General features: G+C 37.7%; 1 protein-coding gene across 9 annotated transcripts in view; it reads left to right on the plus strand.

The window, feature by feature from the left end:
* The window catches only part of KDM6A (lysine demethylase 6A), a 297,125-nt gene that overhangs the window by 248,244 nt on the left and 30,805 nt on the right, over positions 1-18,076 (plus strand). For all 9 annotated transcript variants that reach the window (XM_030576524.1, XM_030576540.1, XM_030576549.1 and 6 more), the window contains 2 exons: positions 15,877-16,006; positions 17,410-17,515. In XM_030576524.1, the coding sequence (XP_030432384.1) occupies positions 15,877-16,006; positions 17,410-17,515 (236 nt within the window). The remainder of the gene's footprint in view (positions 1-15,876; positions 16,007-17,409; positions 17,516-18,076) is intronic.

Consider the following 18,076-nt stretch of genomic DNA (forward strand, 5'->3'; position numbering starts at 1 on the left):
TTGAGTGTAGGGAGTTTTTCTATAAAGCACAATCTCAGCTCCTCTGAGGCTCGTGTAATGCTAGTTTCCTACATTAAATGTTTGTAACAGTTTTCAGAGAAGAGGTTTCAGATTTCCTTTTATTGAAACTAATGTTCAGCACTGCTGTTAGGCTGATTTTCAAGAGTTTTTCTTGGTTCAAATGATTAGTGCAGCTGTGGCAGGATTATAAATTAGTATAAGTCATTATTACTTACCCAGTTTGGTGGCAGAAGATCTCAGCAAAGATGGTAGTGGTTTTAATATCCTTAAATCAGATAGTGGAACTGTATGATTTCTTTCTTTCTAAAAACTATTACTACTACTTATCAGGAAAACTACTTTAAACAGGTTTGAAGTCTTTTTTACTATCAACATTAAAATAGCTGACTTCTTTATACAATATAAGGTTTCCTCTTTCTTGAATGGCTGTGAAATGAAGAGATTTGAATCTGTGGAACTGTGCAATTTAAGTCTAACCGATACCGCAAGTGATTCTCAAAGGTACAGTATTCAATTCTGGCTTCAGTCAATAAGCTTGACCATTATTTATTAAAAAGGCAGTGAATTCAAATAAAATGTGAGACAATAATAGACTTGACAATAGAATAATACTCTCATCATCCCAAGTAATGGTGGTAGCATATCAGTGTCTTTTCTGTGTCTTTGTTACCACCATGACTGAGACCCTTCTTGATAGGCATGTTAGCAACCAATGTCTTCTCCTAGTCAGCTAAACCACACTCCCTCACTTGTTTCCCTGTTCCTGCCTTGCTGCAGGACAGAGTAGCAGAAGAAAACTTTTTGGCTTTATACTGAAATTCTGTTAAGCTATTTTTAGCCAAAATTTCTAGCAAATATTTCTAACCATGTCCCTGTTAAATGAGCAGCAGTGGCGGGAAATTCCCTATCCCCAAGGAATAAGAGTCTGCAAGTGCATCTGTGGCATTGGCATAATTTGGTCCACTTCCATGGGTTTTTTTCCGTTGCTCCTGTGCAGGATCTTGGTGGACAGTTACGAATGTGGCTGAGACTTAAAATACCTGAGATGGAAATAACAGAATTCTAGCTGTCTACTTGTTTTCATAGAAACTAAAAGACAAAAATCCTGCCAATCTCCATGTTAGTTAAAATAATACTTGATGGTTACTAGGAAATCCAGGATGTGAAAAAGATAGTCGATAAGTCTATGAGTAAGTGTTTTAAGTTATCCAGAGAAATCAGGGATATTTGGTTAACTGTTTCCTCAGGTTGACCTCTTTGTGCAATTGTGCGCTAAGTCCTCCTTGTTCTGTAGCAATGCCATCTCCACATCACCCAGCTCCCCTATTGGTGCCCTGGAGCAGCATCCACAGTGCCAGCAGCATTTTCAAATTCTCTTCTGTACCTGCACCATTAGAACCTGCATTCTTTCAGATTTTCCATAATACTGTACATCCTAAGACTGTGGTCACCATTAGTGATCCATATTTCACTGCATTCTCATCTTCCTGATTCTTAACTTCTCTCTCCACTTTATCTGTCCCTTTTCAGTTTCCTGCCTTCTCCATATTCCCCTTCTTTCACATACCTCTCCCACATCCTTGATGCCAGGCCCAAAATAAAGATATGTTTAAAATTAATTGTAGTTTAAAAAAAAAAAGTGTACTTACCACATTAATTCTAAGACATGCATGTTACATTCTTAAATAACTGCAAAACTTTTTTATACTCCTTGTGCTCCCTGAGCTTTCGTCTCCACCTACTCTCCACCACACTCTTTCTTGCTTTCTTATTTCATCTTGTGTTTAGAATAAAATTTGAGAGGTAAGAAAAGTCTGTTTATTTGTGAGGTTCATTGCATGCAGTGTGGCCCTAATGATCATGGTTTATGTTTTTTTCCAAATAATGTTCTAAAGTCCTGTCTTGTCTCTGTTGAATTTGACATATGATTCCCACATGCTTTTGTCAGTCTTGATATGCATAGGATTCTTAAGACCTGCTTACTTAGAACAGCTGAATTCGTTCTTTTTGAGACTAAGATTCGTTCTTTTTGAGACTAAAGGATCTCGGCTTTCTAGATTTGTGTTAGCTAGCTGGATAAAGCTGCATACATCGCTGACTGGGTCATTAAAAGTCCTGGTGCATGGGAGGGGGCGTGGGCTCCGGGCAGCGCTCACCTTAGGCAGCTCCCAGAAGCAGCAACATGGCTCTCTGGCTCCTAGGCGCAGGGGTGGCCAGGGAGGCTCTGCGCAGCCCCCAAGCGCCAGCTCCGCAGCTCCCATTGGCCGAGAACTTTTATTGCACTTTTGCACTTCCTGGTTTGGGTCAGAAGGGGTAGTGCTGAAATAGCATAGGAGACTCTTTTCATGAGAAATATACAGATCTTGCAATCCATGAGGTTCAGTTAAATACCCACAAGTTTGGATGCTTATCCTTACCTGAAAGTCCTGAGATTCCCTGTCGCTAGTTTCTGTATGAATCACTTTGATTTGATCAATAGCCTGCTATTTTTGCAATTACTAGTCATTTCTAAATAAAATTTGAAGCTCAGATGCATTTTAAGGAATATTTCTATAGTAATGACTGTTGGATTATGCAGCAGGTAACATGGATTTCAGCAGCATGCACTTTTTTATAGGCTGCAATAGTGATTAATATAAAGTATTTGAAGATTATTAAAAGCAAATAGGCATAGCAGAAAATGCATGTAGCATTGTTTTGTAAAGCTTTTGGCCACTGTATAATAGTCGGGGTCTTTTATGAGAGAATTTCACTTGTGATATCGGGTGCAATTATCATGGCTCCAAAATTACAGCACTTTTTGAGTACAGAATAACTCTTAGAAGAAATTACAAATAAATAATTAGTTTCAGTTAAAATTAATCTAAAAGTTGGTCCTTTAGAAAATTTAGCACCCAATATCAGTGGGGTTTTTTGTCCTGAATGATCTGAATAACTGGATAATACATACTCTTCAAGCTTCCCTGATACTTAAAGCCCACTGAAATGTTTTGCATAGGCTACATTCAAAGTTGTGTTTTAAGATTAATGGTCATTTTTTGGCATTATTCTGCTTATGTAAGTTTCTCTTTCAGCAGAGCCTGAATAATGTTCTTTAAAGAATTCCATAAAGAATTGCCATCTTTTCAAAATGGCTACCATCTCCTATTGTTCCTAAAGAGATTGGGACCACACATTGTTTTCTTAGCAAAAGATTACTGCAGTCTTCGTTTTCCTGATCATCACAGTGCTTCTCTTTTGCCTTCTGACAGCGTTGGGACCACCTTCATTAGAGGCAGCCTGGCAGCAATCCGATTGGGAAAAATAGTAGGCAGTAGCCACTTTGAAAAAGGATATCTTAATTAAGGCAGCCTTTGGTCTCAATTGCCTTTGACAATAATGGGGAATGACAATCATTTTCAGAGAGAGCAGTTTTGTTAATTTCTCGGAGAGTATTTAATTCTTCAGCCTCAACTGACAGAACTGTTATGAAAAATATATTAAAAAAAAAAAAAAGGGGAAATATTCTACCTATTAAACTTAGAGCTTCTCAACAATGAGGGCAGGAAGGAGAGGTAAACTAGGGGATGGAGTCAAGTATCAGAGGGTAGCCGTGTTAGTCTGGATCTGTAAAAGCAGCAAAGAATCCTGTGGCACCTTATAGACTAACAGACGTTTTGGAGCATGAGCTTTCGTGGGTGAATACCCACTTCCTCAGATGCATGTCAGAATGCATGACATGCATCTGACGAAGTAGGTATTCACCCACGAAAGCTCATGCTCCAAAACGTCTGTTAGTCTATAAGGTGCCACAGGATTCTTTGCTGCTTTTAGGGGATGGAGTTTGTACATGAGGTATATGAAGGGTGCAGGACATAAAGGAAAACGAAGAGAACGTTTTGTCAGATTTGTGCTGGTCTGTTGTGGTATAAGGCACCCAGGATATCTTACTGAATCTGACCCTAAACATTAAAATTAAAATAATATTAAACCTTAAAAGCTTTTTACGTCTTATATGTCCAAATCATTATAAATATCACATGGTAATTTTTGGGGGGTTTCTTGTTCATTGAAAATGTATGAAATTTGTAATTTTTAACAGGAAATTACCTGACAAAAATTAAGTTAAATTAGAGATAAGGTTGAGAGTACTATATCAGTAGTGAAGGTTTAGAGCAAAATAACTAAGCGGAACAATGCAACTTTTCAAAAACAAAGCACTACAAACCCTGGAATTTCAAAGTTAAGGTTAAACTTAAAAGAAATCCAAACATTAACATATAGAAGTGCACAGTTAGGGCACTCAGGCAACTTTAACTTCTACTAACACCTTAAAGGAAAAAAAAATGAGAAGAAAAAAAAAAGAATGTCTTTCATAATCAGTTTAATCTAAGCTGGAGCTACAAACACTAAAATGCCTTAATCATAAGCATATTGTATGATGTCATACGGGAGGCAGAATTAAGGTTGTTTTGCTACCCTAACTTTCCATATCTCTGCATGTTTGGGTTTCTTTTAAGTGTAACCTTTATTCTGAATTTCCTGGATTTATAATGCTTGCTTTTTTAAATAATTAAACCATTCTGTAATGTATTTCACCCTAAAAGTTTTTGATTGTTAATATGTAATAAATAAACTTTAATCTTTATGGCATTATGACAGCAATGAAACATTTTCATAACCTTCCCCCACTGCACCCTCACAAATAGATTAAACACAAAAAAAATCTCTGTATGTTAATTTGATTACTTGAACTACTAGGCCGTTTGCCTGACATCCTGTGACTTGATAATATCAGACAGAATGTAGTGGCCATTGAAAATTGTGTACACTGTTTTTAATGTAAATGGTTTCAAACTGAGCCAATGAATCTTAATTCTCCATTCTTTCTGAGATGCTGATCTTCTAGTCAGCGAGCATTTTTGTATCTGTTCCTATGTGGAATCATGAAGTATAGTGGACCCAAACTGTAATAGATTATGGAGCAGGGGGGTCATATTCATTACTTTTTTGGTTGAGTCTGATAAAATTGAAATATTTAGTGATAGTCAAATAATTGTTGGTGGGCAAAGAGTCTGGAAGTGATTGTCTTTGTATAAAGAAAGAAATCCTTCAGCAAAGTTTTGCTTCGTAAGTTGACACGTGGCAGTGATTGACTATCTTTTTTCAAATGGTAAATCTTGCTCTAGCTTTAAAAAAAAAAAAATCAACTGGAATAGTGTATTGCTTCCTTTCCAGTTCAAGCATTTACATCTGTCATCCTTATAAAAGTGAAGGTTTTATGAGTTTGTAGATTGGGACCATCTGTATGTAAATGGTTGTGTAAAGTTTTAAAAGTAACTTCAGTTTCTGACACTAATTTATGTAATCTTTAACTACAGTATACTTCCAGTTATCCGAATAGCATGGAGGACACTGATTTTAACCAGATAATCAAGAGGGCTAGGAGTCATTCAGCAGCAAGGTGGACCTCCCAGGCTGCTGGAGGCTTCTTGTTCTCTTATTTCTCCCCCTCGCAGTCCTGGCTGTGACTCTCTGCTGTGTCCTGCTCATTCACTGCCATGACAGTAGGACTGCAGAGGGCTCCTTATGCTATCGCAGAGCCAGTGATGTCTGAACTCTGTAGGTGCATGGAATAGACTCCAGTTCTGGTAGGGCAGAGCAGACACTCTGGGCTGCAGGACCTGCATCTTGTGACCGATCGCTGCAAGCACCAGCCCTGCAGCAACTCAGGAACGCTCTGCACCTCTTCTGTCACAGCCCCCGCTCATTCACTCTCATGACAGTGGGGCTACAGAGGGCTCCCTTTCCTGCTGTAGGAGCCATTCAGCTGCAGAGTGTCCTCCCTTACAGCCAGGGCTCATCATCATTGTTCTCTTTGTAGTCCTGTCTGGTGGTCTTTGCTCTATTATTCAAACCTCTGTCTTAACTAAATCCCTTCCTTGTTCTCCAGCACAAGATACATGCCCTCTACAACATGAATCTTGTGTCTGGGGGCAAGGAAGAGGTCTGGATAATAGGGTTTGGATAAACAGGACTGTACTTTACTGCAGTGTTGCAGAATTGGTAGTATGTATGGATTTTCTTTCTTTACTGTCATGAGGTTTAATTGTCCTTTTTCTGTATCTTCAAAATCTGCCTCTCAAAATCATACATGATTTTATTAGGTAGCTAATGAGAATTTTATTAACTCTCTAGTCGAATGTTTGATAAACTATAACTATTTCAGTAAAATACCCATCACACCCAGTGGTCCCTTTTTAAAACAAAAGAATAACTCATGGTATGTATACAGTAGCAAAATGACTGGCATGTATACTGCATTCATTTTGTAATAGCTTTTCATATGTATTACTCTTATGTTTTGTTCTCCCTGCCAAAAGAGAGATTCCAAATTATATTTTATTTCTGATAGCTGGGAATAATGATTCAGGGTAGTTTTTGATCTTCGTTCTAATTTTAAACCTGTGGCTGTATTGTAATGTCATTTAAAAATTTCAGTAATATATAATAAATATGAAAAAACACAGAACATTGAAATGCCAGTAATGTAAGTATTGCAAATTTAAGAAACTGAAGGTTTTAGTTTAGTGGACTAATGTGATGCTAGGGCAGATGTTTAAACATACACAAAACCCCCTATATCCTCTGCAAACTTTGCAACTCAAAGGTATCCTCATTTTTCTTCTCCCATGACTTGATATTGTCTCTACTCGTTTTCCAGCTATTGGGACACCCATAAATCTTAAGATCAGCTTTAACTGTTATATGCTTTGCTGGGTTAAGAGGACTATAATAGAAAGTCTCTTTATATTTTCTTAAGGTACAATAGAAAAAGTCTCTTAGCTCACTTTGCATGTTAGTGTCTACTTTGTTTAAGAGAACATTCAAATAAGCTGTGTGTTTGGAAGATGCTGGAGAGTTGAATGTCTGTTCTGGCCAATTTTAAAGTCCCGGCTTATAGTGATACTGAGAGGAAAAAAAGAGAAAAATAACCTAAAATTCACAAGAAAGCACATAAAACATTTCAATTGTCCCCAGAATCACCAGCTTGTTAGAAAAGCAGTCCCTTAAAAATTGCTGTTCCACCTTTCTCTCCTGTGGTCATCAAGTCTTATTCTCCCCTTTTGCTCCCCAAGATTCTTCCTGTATTTCCTGTAGACCTTCTCCCATACATGCAGATATGGTTTCTGCTCCAAGGGATTCACCTAATACTTTGCCCAAACAGTTTCAGGCAGTAAGCAGTGGGCTACCTGCTCAGCACTCCTGCACCTCAGCTGTATTAGCTTAGCAAGGCAATGGAAATGAAAGCTGCCTGGCTGCCTTTGAGAGAGAGAGAAGCAGCTACAGAAGGTGGGAAAGAGTGTAGCTTAGAGGTCAATAAGTGCTGCCAACAGTCCCTGAATAGTGGTGGGAACTAGTTTTAGTTGGGTCAAAGATTAAAAACCTGAGTCTGTTCTGGCCAGTTGTGTGTGTTGGCAGGTATATACATACTTTGCACTTTTAAGAAAAAAGGTCTCTCAAAGCCGTGGGATCCTCCTTTAAGATGAGAGCCATAATATTAAAATATCCTGAAAAATGGAAACTAAAACTATTGCAGAAATTTGCTCATTTGTGAAAGATGATGAGACGTTTCCTCAGCCCCACAACTTCCCAGTGTGTGCCCATCCTGTCTAACTCATATTTTACAGAAATAATAAGTAATCCAGAATTTTGCTTTCCTACTATACTTTTTCAACTCTTCAGTCAATAACTAAAAGAATTTAGACAGAAAATTCTAACACCTACTAGTTAGATTAATATTCGTCTAGGCCTATTATGTTTAAAGTTTGAAGGAAGTTGTGCACCAGTGTGATTTGGAGCTGATCCATGTTGAGAGACATCTAGATACCCTTCACATGCATATGCTTTTAGGAAGGCACTACACTGGAATGCTGTCTACAGGACGCTCAAGATTCCAAATCTTTTCTGTGAGCCTGGGCTACTTAGGGAGCTCCAAATTCTCCAGCTCTCTCTCCAGCTGCTGGGAGGGTGGGAAAAATGTGCTCCAACAACCATCCCCACCCCTTTTATAATTTGTGCTTTCTTTCCTCTAGATCACACCCTTACTGCTAATAATATTTTTCCCTAGCAGCAAAGTGAAAGACCACTGTTTCCCCCGATCTAAGCACCAAGAATGCCAGGGGAAAGGGACACAGGCCATCTCACAGGCAAACTGAGCTCTGCTGGCACCAACTTGCCAGCCTTGTGGAAACACCAACCTTGTGAGAAATGTTGCCCACCCCTTGTGATGCAGAACCTTCCCACCTGCACACCATTGTAGTAGAACAATATTTTTAGTGAGAAAGTTGGAAAAAATTAAATATTCTCTAACATATTAGATCATGTATTCTGAAACATTTTTCAAGGAAGTCCATAATCCAGTACAGTAGGTGCTGCTTGTCTGATTGAAAGCGTTAAGTCCTCCACTGGTAGTATGTGAATAGATGATGTTGCTGCCACTAACAAATAGCCTACTTCTGATGGATACTGTGAATTTAAGTATAGTTTGATGTACTTATTTTATCTGTTGTGAGCAGAAGTGACAATGAACCAAAGCAGGCATAAGTGTGGTGGTTCTCCGAGTGCTTGTTCACGTCAATTCCGGTCAGGTAGGCACACGCCGCATGCATGATTGTCAGAAAGTTTTCCCTTAGCAGCACCTGTCAGGTCAGCCTTGGAGCCCCCTTGAGTGCCGCCTTTATGGTGCTCAGTATATGACCCTGCCGACCTGACCCCCCTTCAGTTCCTTCTTACTGCCAGTGACAGTCGATGGAACAGCGTTCGCTTGCCTCGTAAGTGCTTCCTTTAGCTTGTTCTTTAGGTTTAGCGTAGGTTTCAGTTCTTAGTTTAGAGTTCCATTTTTAGTTAGGGACCGGGATTCCACACTGTCCCTTTCCTTGCCTCAGCTCTGGGGCATGCCTCAAGACCAAGAGTTTAAACCACATGGGACCTGCAGTAAACGGATGCCAACGGGCAACTCCCACAACACATTCCTGAAGTGTCTGGGGGAAGAACACCAAACAGACAGATGCAAAATCTGCAGGTCCTTTTGACCAAGGACAAAAAAAATATAGCAATAATTGCAATTGGAAGGCATCTTTGCAAATGCATCCTCCATTAGACAGCCCATTTACAATTAAAATGTTTTTAATCAGAAAAATAACAGGAAACATTGATATACAAATCTCACAAAATAAACTACCCATAAGAGAAATACTGAACTTAAAAATAAATACTAACATAATCATCAGTTCATATCTAAAGGCAGGCAGTTACAAAACACTTAGATTACCCTGTTCTGAAAAAGAAAACTGACTTATCAATAAGCTAAAATTCTTAGGGCACTTCAGCAAAGCATAAAGTAGTACTCTTTGATATTCATTTGGACTTTCCAAAGCCTTTGACATAGTCCATCACAAAAGGCTATTAAGGAAACTAATTCGCTGGGGTGAGAGGTAAAATTCTGTCATGAATTAGAAACTGGCTATGAGACAGAAAATATAGTAGGAGTAAATGGTTTATTCAACATAACAAAAGGCTAAAGATGGAGGAAGAGGAAGAAAAAAATATGCACTTTTTGTTGTGTTTTTATGGTGTAGAAAATCTAAGAGGACTGTTACCAAAAAGATTTTTTTTCTTCTTTTTTTATTAGTTAGAAATTCTGGTCTTGTCTGCTGTGAATGACTGTTGAATTAGTAAAATGGTAGCACGAGAGCTGGATGTGAAGTTTGAGTGTTTAATTTTTAGTCAACTGAACTATTAGTTTTTGTTAACTTCTATTTGAGTGTCGAATTGACATATGGGAGAAAGAATGCCTTTGTTAAAGATTCATCTTTATCCCTCCTTCAGTTAAACATGGAAACTTAACATTTGCATCCTCTGAAACCCGCACAAATTCATCCATGCAATCGGATTTAAGATTGCTGATATTTCAGTGGGGGTTTTTTGTTTTGTTTTTTTTTAAAGAGGGACAAGGACATTTTATTTCTTTCTGGAAAAATCTTATAGGTCTTAATATACAGAAGTATATGTGCGCGCGCACACACATACAATAAATAGGAAGACTGGCATGTGTTAAATATATTTAATAATGATTTTTAAAAGGAGATGAATGCAGATTGGCAATATTTGCAGATGAGTTATTTAGAATAGTCAAAAAAAGAAATATTTGATGAATTACAGAGGGACCTAACAAAGCAGAATGATTGGACAACTTAATGGTATGTGAAATTCAGTGTAGACAAATTAAGGTAATGTACATTGGAAGGATTAATCTGAACTCATACACATTTGAGTTCAAAATTAAATCTCACCATTTAGCAGACATACTCAGGGTCACTGCAGAAGGCTGAACATAAGAATACGCATACTGGGTCAGATCAATGATCCATCTAGCCCAGTACCTTGTCTTTCAATAGTGGCCAGCGGCAGATGCTTTAGAGGTAATGAACAGAATAGGGAAACTATCGAATGATCCCATCCCATTGTTCAGTCTCTGTTTCTGGCAGGCATAAGTTTGGGGACACCTGGAGCATGGGGTTGCCACCCTGGCCATCTTGGCTAATAGACATTTTGATGGACCTATCCTCTATGATCTTATCTAATTCTTTTTTTAACCCAGTTTTGCTTTGGGCTTCACAACAGCTGCTGCCAATGAGTTCTCCAGGTTGACCGTGTGTTGTATGAAGAAGTACTTCCTTTTGTTTGTTAAACCTGCTGCCTATTAATTTTATAGGGTGACCAGTGGTTCTTGTGTTATGTGAAGAGATAAATAACATGCCCCTATTCACTTTCTTCATACCATTCATAATTTTATAGACTATCATAATTCCCCTTAGTCATCTCTTGTCTAAGTAGAGCAATCTATCTTTTTAGTCTATCCTCATATGGAAGCTGTTTCATACCCCAATCCTGGTTTTTACCCTTCTCTGTACCTTTTCCAATTTGAATATATGGTGAAGTGACCAGAACTGCACGCAGTATTCAAGATGTTGGCATACCATGAATTTATATAGTGGCATTATGATATTTTCTGTGTTATCGGCCCCTTTTTAATTGTTTCTAACATTCCATTCACTGTTTTGACTGCTGCTGCTCATTAAGCAGACTTTTTCAGAGAACAATCCATGATGACTCCAAGATCTTTTTTGAGTGGTAACAACTAATTTAGACCCCATTATTTTGTACATATAGTTGCACTTATCAACACTGAATTTCATCAGCCATTTTGTTGCCCAGTCATCCAGTTTTGTGAGACCTTTTGTAACTCTTCACTGTCAGCTTCGTACTTAATTATGAAAGAAAACATCCACTCCTAGCGCAGAGAGGTCAGAAAAACCAAAACCCAAACAAAAAAAGGAAGACGTTAGTTCTTTCTATCCCTTTAAGGGAAGCTAGAGACCTAGTCCCTATTTTGGCCATGACAAGGAAAATCTGTTAAGCTTGACAGTAATGCATGCTAAGGAAGAGACTGGGATTATTTATTTATTTATTTATTTATTCATTCATTCATTCATTCTCTTTTGCTGAGTGTGGAAAGAGACCAAGGACGAGGCAAGTGGCAGACATGTTGAGGGTCTTTCTGTGGTAAGAAAGAGAGGGCAGAGCTTAGAGAGTGCAGCTGCCTTTGGTGGGACTTCCATTAATAACGAGATTGTTAGGGAATGTGTCAGGGTATGCTGTACTCATTGCTGTTACTTCTGGCAGTTTAGCTCACACTGTTGCCAGCCTCCTGGCTTTATAGAAGCCCTGCCTGTTCACTCATGGATGAGCTTCCTTCTAACTAGCACTCTCTGCACCGCCCAAATCACCCCCATTTGCTGCTTAATTGGCTGATTGGGCCTGTCTGGCCTAATTCAACTCTCTCAGGTTTGGTGTGGGAAACCCACCCCATCACAGAAGGATCTACCAGAGAAGACCAGAAAGGGGCCAGAGAGAAGCTTGGCAGACAAGCAAATATAGGAAGTAGCTTTAGGAGGAGGAGTGAAACAGAGGCGTTGAGGCTGGAGTGGACAGTTACTTCATCAGTTGGAGCCTGTGGTAGATAGAGGGCATGAGTTCCTCTGCCTCAGTAGTGCCATCTGCAGGTGATGTATTCTGTAAGAGAGGGTGGACTCTGCCAACTAAAGAATAAAGGATCCCTGCAGTCAAGGAGTGAAAGACTAAACTGGTAATCTTACATCCAGGGGAAAAGTTCAGGCAGACTCTAAGGGGGACAGCTGTGGCATAGCGACAGAGACTAGGTGAAGGTTTTGTGTTTGGACTTTTCTTTCATGTGCACTTTGTGTATCCTGGAAGGGGGAAAGTTTTTGGTTTGGCTTGTGAACTGAACTATACAATCACTGAGAAGGTAGACTATCAACCAGCAGGGAAACTGAGGCATGGTAAGACATAAGGGACACCACTACAGAGGTGTAAAGAATGGGATAGAAAATGTTACGAAATCATTGCATAGTGATGATATGCCCTGACCTGGACGGTTCAGTTTGGCTTTCAAAGAAGTATAGCAAAGCTAGGAGTCCAGAGATGACCAAAAATAAAAAAATAGAGATATGAAAAGTTTCATCTGAGGAGAGATTGAAAAGAGACCTGTTAAATTTAGACAGGGGAATAAGTGGCAACTTGATAAAGGTATGTGAAATAATAAATAACTCAGATAACATAAGAACAAGGTGATACCTAGTGAGACTGAAAGACGCATTTAAAACTGATTTTAAAAATGAAATGCTACTTTTACACAATCTATAAATAACCTGTGAATCTCTCAGCCTTATGTTATTGATGTCAAGAGCTTAATAATATTTTTAAAAGGATTAGAAATGTATTTGCATAACGGCAACATCCACAATTATAGGGTTTTTTTATTAGGGGGTATAATGTCTCAGGAAATATCTATGGGGAAGAAAATTCCCTTAGGAACAGGTTGTTGAATAGTTATCTGAGATTTACTGCACTTTCCTCTGAAACATATGGCATGGACCACTGCTAGGCACAGAATACTAAATATGATGAACAGTTTGTCCATTTCTATTTCTTTGTTCCCATAGAAATTTCTAATGGTTCTTCTCTGCCCAAACAAATGAGTGATTTTCTGTTTGTAAGGTCTGAAGAAAATCTATTCATCTATTTTTTTAGTATCCAAATGTGAAGAAGGTATTTTCATAATTTAGGGGGGGAAATCACATGCTATGAAGTGGTCATATAATTAAAATAATTGATTCAAAACTTGCCATTGACTTAACATACAACAAAGAGCAAGTTTATTTCAAGTGTTTGAAGACAGGTGATTAGAAATAACAAAATGTTCCTTCATTTATACTGAACTTTTAATGTCTCTTCAGTTATGCATATGAGTGTATCGGGGCATTGCATGGTGAAATAGAACGTACAGTTGTGGGTTTTTTAAGACTGCTCAGTTTTAATCTTGGCCATTCAAGATCTGTCTTGCCTGCAAGTAGATCAGCGGTTCTCAAACTGCGAGTTGGGACACCAAAGTGAGTCAGGACCCTGTTTTAATGAGGTTGCCAGGACTGACATTAGACTTGCTGGGGCCCGGGGCCGAAGCCCAAGAGTGGCTTCAGCCTTGAGTGGCAAGGCTCAGGCTACATTTCCCCTACCCAAGGCTGAAGCCCTTGGGTTTGGCTTTGGCTGCCCGCCTAGGGCAGCAGGGCTCAAGTTTCAGGTTTGGCCCCACTCCTAGTGTCATGTAATAATTTTTGTTGTCAGAAGGGGGTCTCAGTGCAATGATGTTTGAGAACCCCTGAAATAGATGCATGTGTTTGGTATTAAAAAAGTGTCCAATTTAGCATGTCACCAGCTCTGAAGGGCACATTGTATGCTTGGGATTGCAATCCTAAAGCAGGCACCAGTCAATTTGTGATCAAAAGATTGTAAATCTTTTGAGTGTGTGGACATCTCACTAACAATAGTCCAACCCACCTTCTGGTTGCATAACCCTACTCACCTCTCGAGTGACAGATGTCCAGTCCAGGTCAACTACCACCCAGCAATAAGTGTAACTTGGTAGGTATATTTCATTGTGCAATCAGGAAGTACAACTGCAACATTGTTTGATATTTTAAGCCCTGATTGAGCAATGCATTTAAGCACATGCTTTTCTAACAGATTTAAGCACATGTGTAAGTGCTATGCTGAGTCAGGGCTTTGCGCAGCAACTATAATAGGCAAAGTGAACATGATACATTAAGGCATTACAATTGGAACCTGTTTGAGGCAGGGACTGTCTTTTTGTTCTGTGTTTTTATGACAGCTCAGTGGGGTACTGGTTCCTGACTGCGCTCCTAGGTGATATATCACTTTACAAATAATAATATGCAATAATACCAACTGCAGAACTATATGTGCTATGGGAAGCAAAATTATAGTAGCCATAGGAGTAATAATTTTGAGTTTCTTCTCCTTAGGACTATAAAATTTCAAACACTGCATTGCATCAGCACGGGTTGTCTTGTTTTGTTTGGATTTGATTCCACTGTTCTGCAGTCATTCCAATTAATTTCTGAATTTACTACATCAGAAACTGAACTAGTATCAAATTAGTTTAGCAAGTAAAATAAATGCAGTACAATGATTGGTATTCACTAATATTTGATCACATATCCTCAACTGTGATGCAGAGCTACATGTGTAACTTTTCATACATCAGAGTTAGAATACATCATGATGAATTTTGATGATGCCCTTTCTCCGAGTTCTTATCTGTACTCTTGTGTTGAATGATAGTATGTGACAGAGGGTTATTTGTACTGATCATTTGTTGGGAAAGATTTTGTGACTATTTCTAGTCTGAAAGAGGGCCATGTCAATTAGAGATTGAGAATATTTCAGTACCCCAGGTAAGTCCTCTTGGCATCACTTTTCTTTTAAAATAAATAATGTTTTAAACATTTATCCTTGCAGGTTTAGATAAGACTAAAGAATTTAAATGATATTTAAGCCCCATATGTTTATATGCATATAAAATGTCATCTTTGTTTGGGGGAAAAGGATTATTAATTTTGTATTTAAAAGTAACTGTATAGTCCCACTCCTAGACAAAAAAAAAATGCAGTATATCTTCGTTAATTCTCACTTCACTAATCTTCAAGTACAATAATTTAGTCTTACTGTGCTTCACAAGAAAGATTTAGAAGTTGAGTGCTGCAGGGTGACTTTAACAAATTATTCTACAATATGTGTATGCTAGTATACTGTGAAGTACAAGTATAAAATTAAACTTGTCAAAATAAATGAATAAAGTACATTACAGCATGGTAGTTTTTTAATCGCATGTGTTCTTACTCGGTGATGTGCAAATTTGCAGTTTGTGACTGTAACAGCCCTTTGTATGAAATTCTGTGAGAGATTCTGTGTATTACCAATTTAATAATGCTATGTCCTCTATTACCAGATAGACTTGATCTGAAAAGTGTTTTTAGTTCCTCACTGCTATGAATGGATCACCTGGTAGTCAGTGCCAATTAATATGGTTCTACTGTACTTCAAGTTAAGAACTATTTGCTATGTAAATTATAATTTAGATTATTTTCTTTATTTTGAGATTAGTTATTTTTTTAACTAATGGGTGGTGTTTTTCTAAATTTGGGAGAAGGGGAATAGTGGGAATAATTTAAAATAGTTTCATCTTACTAAATAATGAGAATCCTTGATTAAGAGAGATCCTGGAGGTTCCACTTAGCCTGTAATTGTGGTTTACCCTTGTACATCATTAATATTTTCTGTTGTGCACAATGTGTAACTAGCACACATTCAGTAAATATACTTGTAATTTTTTTTAATCAAATGTTCACACAGACAGCTCTTTTTCCTTTTTAGGAATCTGGGTAAAAATGGCTTATCTAACAGTAGCATTTTATTGGATAAATGTCCACCTCCACGACCACCGCCTCCACCATACCCTCCTTTGCCAAAGGACAAGTTGAATCCACCTACACCTAGTATTTATGTAAGTATCAGCCACTGGCAGGAATAAATCGGTTAGGGCTTTTTGTAACTATATAGCTAGCTTTTTAATTTAGATAAGTATTGAAACAAGGTATCTTATTCAGAGCTAAATTTTACCTACGGGGGTGCAACATGTGAAAGGGCAGAATTTTGAACCCAAAGAGAATATTGTGATCTATTTAAAAAGAAAAATATTCTAAGTGATTCAAACTGAGAATTCCAGTGTGATTGCTAAATTGAAATGAAAACACATTAGGAATGCTTTTTAAATTTTTAGTACTTCAAGTAATGATTTAAAAAGTCAGACCGTTCATGAGACAGAACTCTCAGTAATAATTTAAATGCATCTTAAAATATTTTATAAACCCATTTGCATGGGATTACTCAAATGCTTATATGAGAAGATAACTAAATGGAACTCTCCTGTTAATATCAAAATACAGTAAAGAAAATCAATTAAATTTGCAATAACAACATTGTAGCAAAAAGTTAATATAAGGAAGAACCTAAGGTGTGCAAAGCTTTCATGAGAGATTTCCTTACTCATGCCTACTTTCTGACTTCAGAATCAGGCAATGTCTCAAATCCTGTGTAAAGCTAAATTCCTTGGTCATGGAGGAGTAACTTATTCTCTTACAGCATCTCCATAGTTTCTAGCCACACAGTGAAATTGACGTTTGCTCTGGAGACATGACCTATACTGACCCCTAGAGGCAAAATGTGAAAGATTGGCAACAAGAGCAAAATTAGATGCAACTAACAATGTAGTAATTAAGCATTTTTTTAAAAACTGACTAAAATCAATTGTTCTACTTAATGGTAGAGATAATGTAGATGACATTTCTGTTCTAGGTAGACAGTTTCCTTTGAACATTATCTAAAGGATTATTTTATAACTTTTGAAAATAGTCTAACAAGACAGTATTATCCTATTCTAAAAAAAGAATTTGATAGACTTGGAGATTGTACAGCAGAGGACAAAAATAATTCTGTGAATCTTGGTTATTAAAATGCATATTATAGAAATTAGGTATGTTCTTTGGGGAGGAGCAAGAAATTAAGGAAGGAACTCTGCTGAGGTAAAAATACTGAAGATACGCTGTAGAGAATACATGTTACTGGATTTTTTGATCTATTGTCAAATACAGAAATAAACTGCAGCAAAATTGAGCTTAGAAAAGCCTTGCACCAAAGCAGTCTCGATAGAATTTCTACAAGAGAGTAAATTATAATAAAGAGTAAAACCAGTATTTAATGAGAAAATATTGTGTGATATAGTTGCTAATTCACTGGAGTGCATGAAAATGGATAGCATTCCTCACCTCCTCCTGTTTTAATATTTGTTATTTTACTAATGAAAAGACTAACTTCCTGTGAGACCTAATACTCTTTTGTAATTTGCAGTTGGAAAATAAACGTGATGCTTTCTTTCCACCTTTACATCAATTTTGTACAAATCCAAACAATCCTGTTACTGTAATCCGTGGCCTTGCTGGAGCTCTTAAATTAGGTAAGTTTGTTTTATACAAAAAACAAAGCACGGTGTAGACTTTTCTTTCCTACATACGTACGTTACTTTAGAAAGTGTGGGGAAATTTCTGAAGTGTTCACAAAAGTCAGTTTTATTTCCTTAATATATTCATGTTTGTATAACAAGGAATTAGGGTAATATGTAGTCTGCAAACTAAGCAGCATTTCTGTGGCACTTTAAAAGAACTTAGCATCCCGTAGCTCCCATTGACATCAGTCAAGCAGGTGCCGAACCATCTATTTCAAAACCTAATATGAGGCTTCTGTCTTTGAAGCTCTTGGCCCACATAGTTTTGTGCCTTAGTTTTCCTTCTGTAAAATGGAGGCTGCTAATTCACCTGCATTTGGTAAAGCATTTTGAGATCTATGGATTAAAATGTTTGTACTTGCTAGGTATCCTTATTATTTAATAGAATATTTTTTGTAGAGGCCAGGATTTGTCTGAAATATATATTTTCAGAAATAGTAGATTTAGTCATATCTGCTACTATTTAGGCAGTGTAGCCTCTTCTAGGCTATTACAATTATATGTGGGGAAGGC

This window comes from Gopherus evgoodei, chromosome 1 (genome assembly GCF_007399415.2).
Source record: "Gopherus evgoodei ecotype Sinaloan lineage chromosome 1, rGopEvg1_v1.p, whole genome shotgun sequence".
In the NCBI taxonomy this organism is placed as follows: domain Eukaryota; kingdom Metazoa; phylum Chordata; order Testudines; family Testudinidae; genus Gopherus; species Gopherus evgoodei.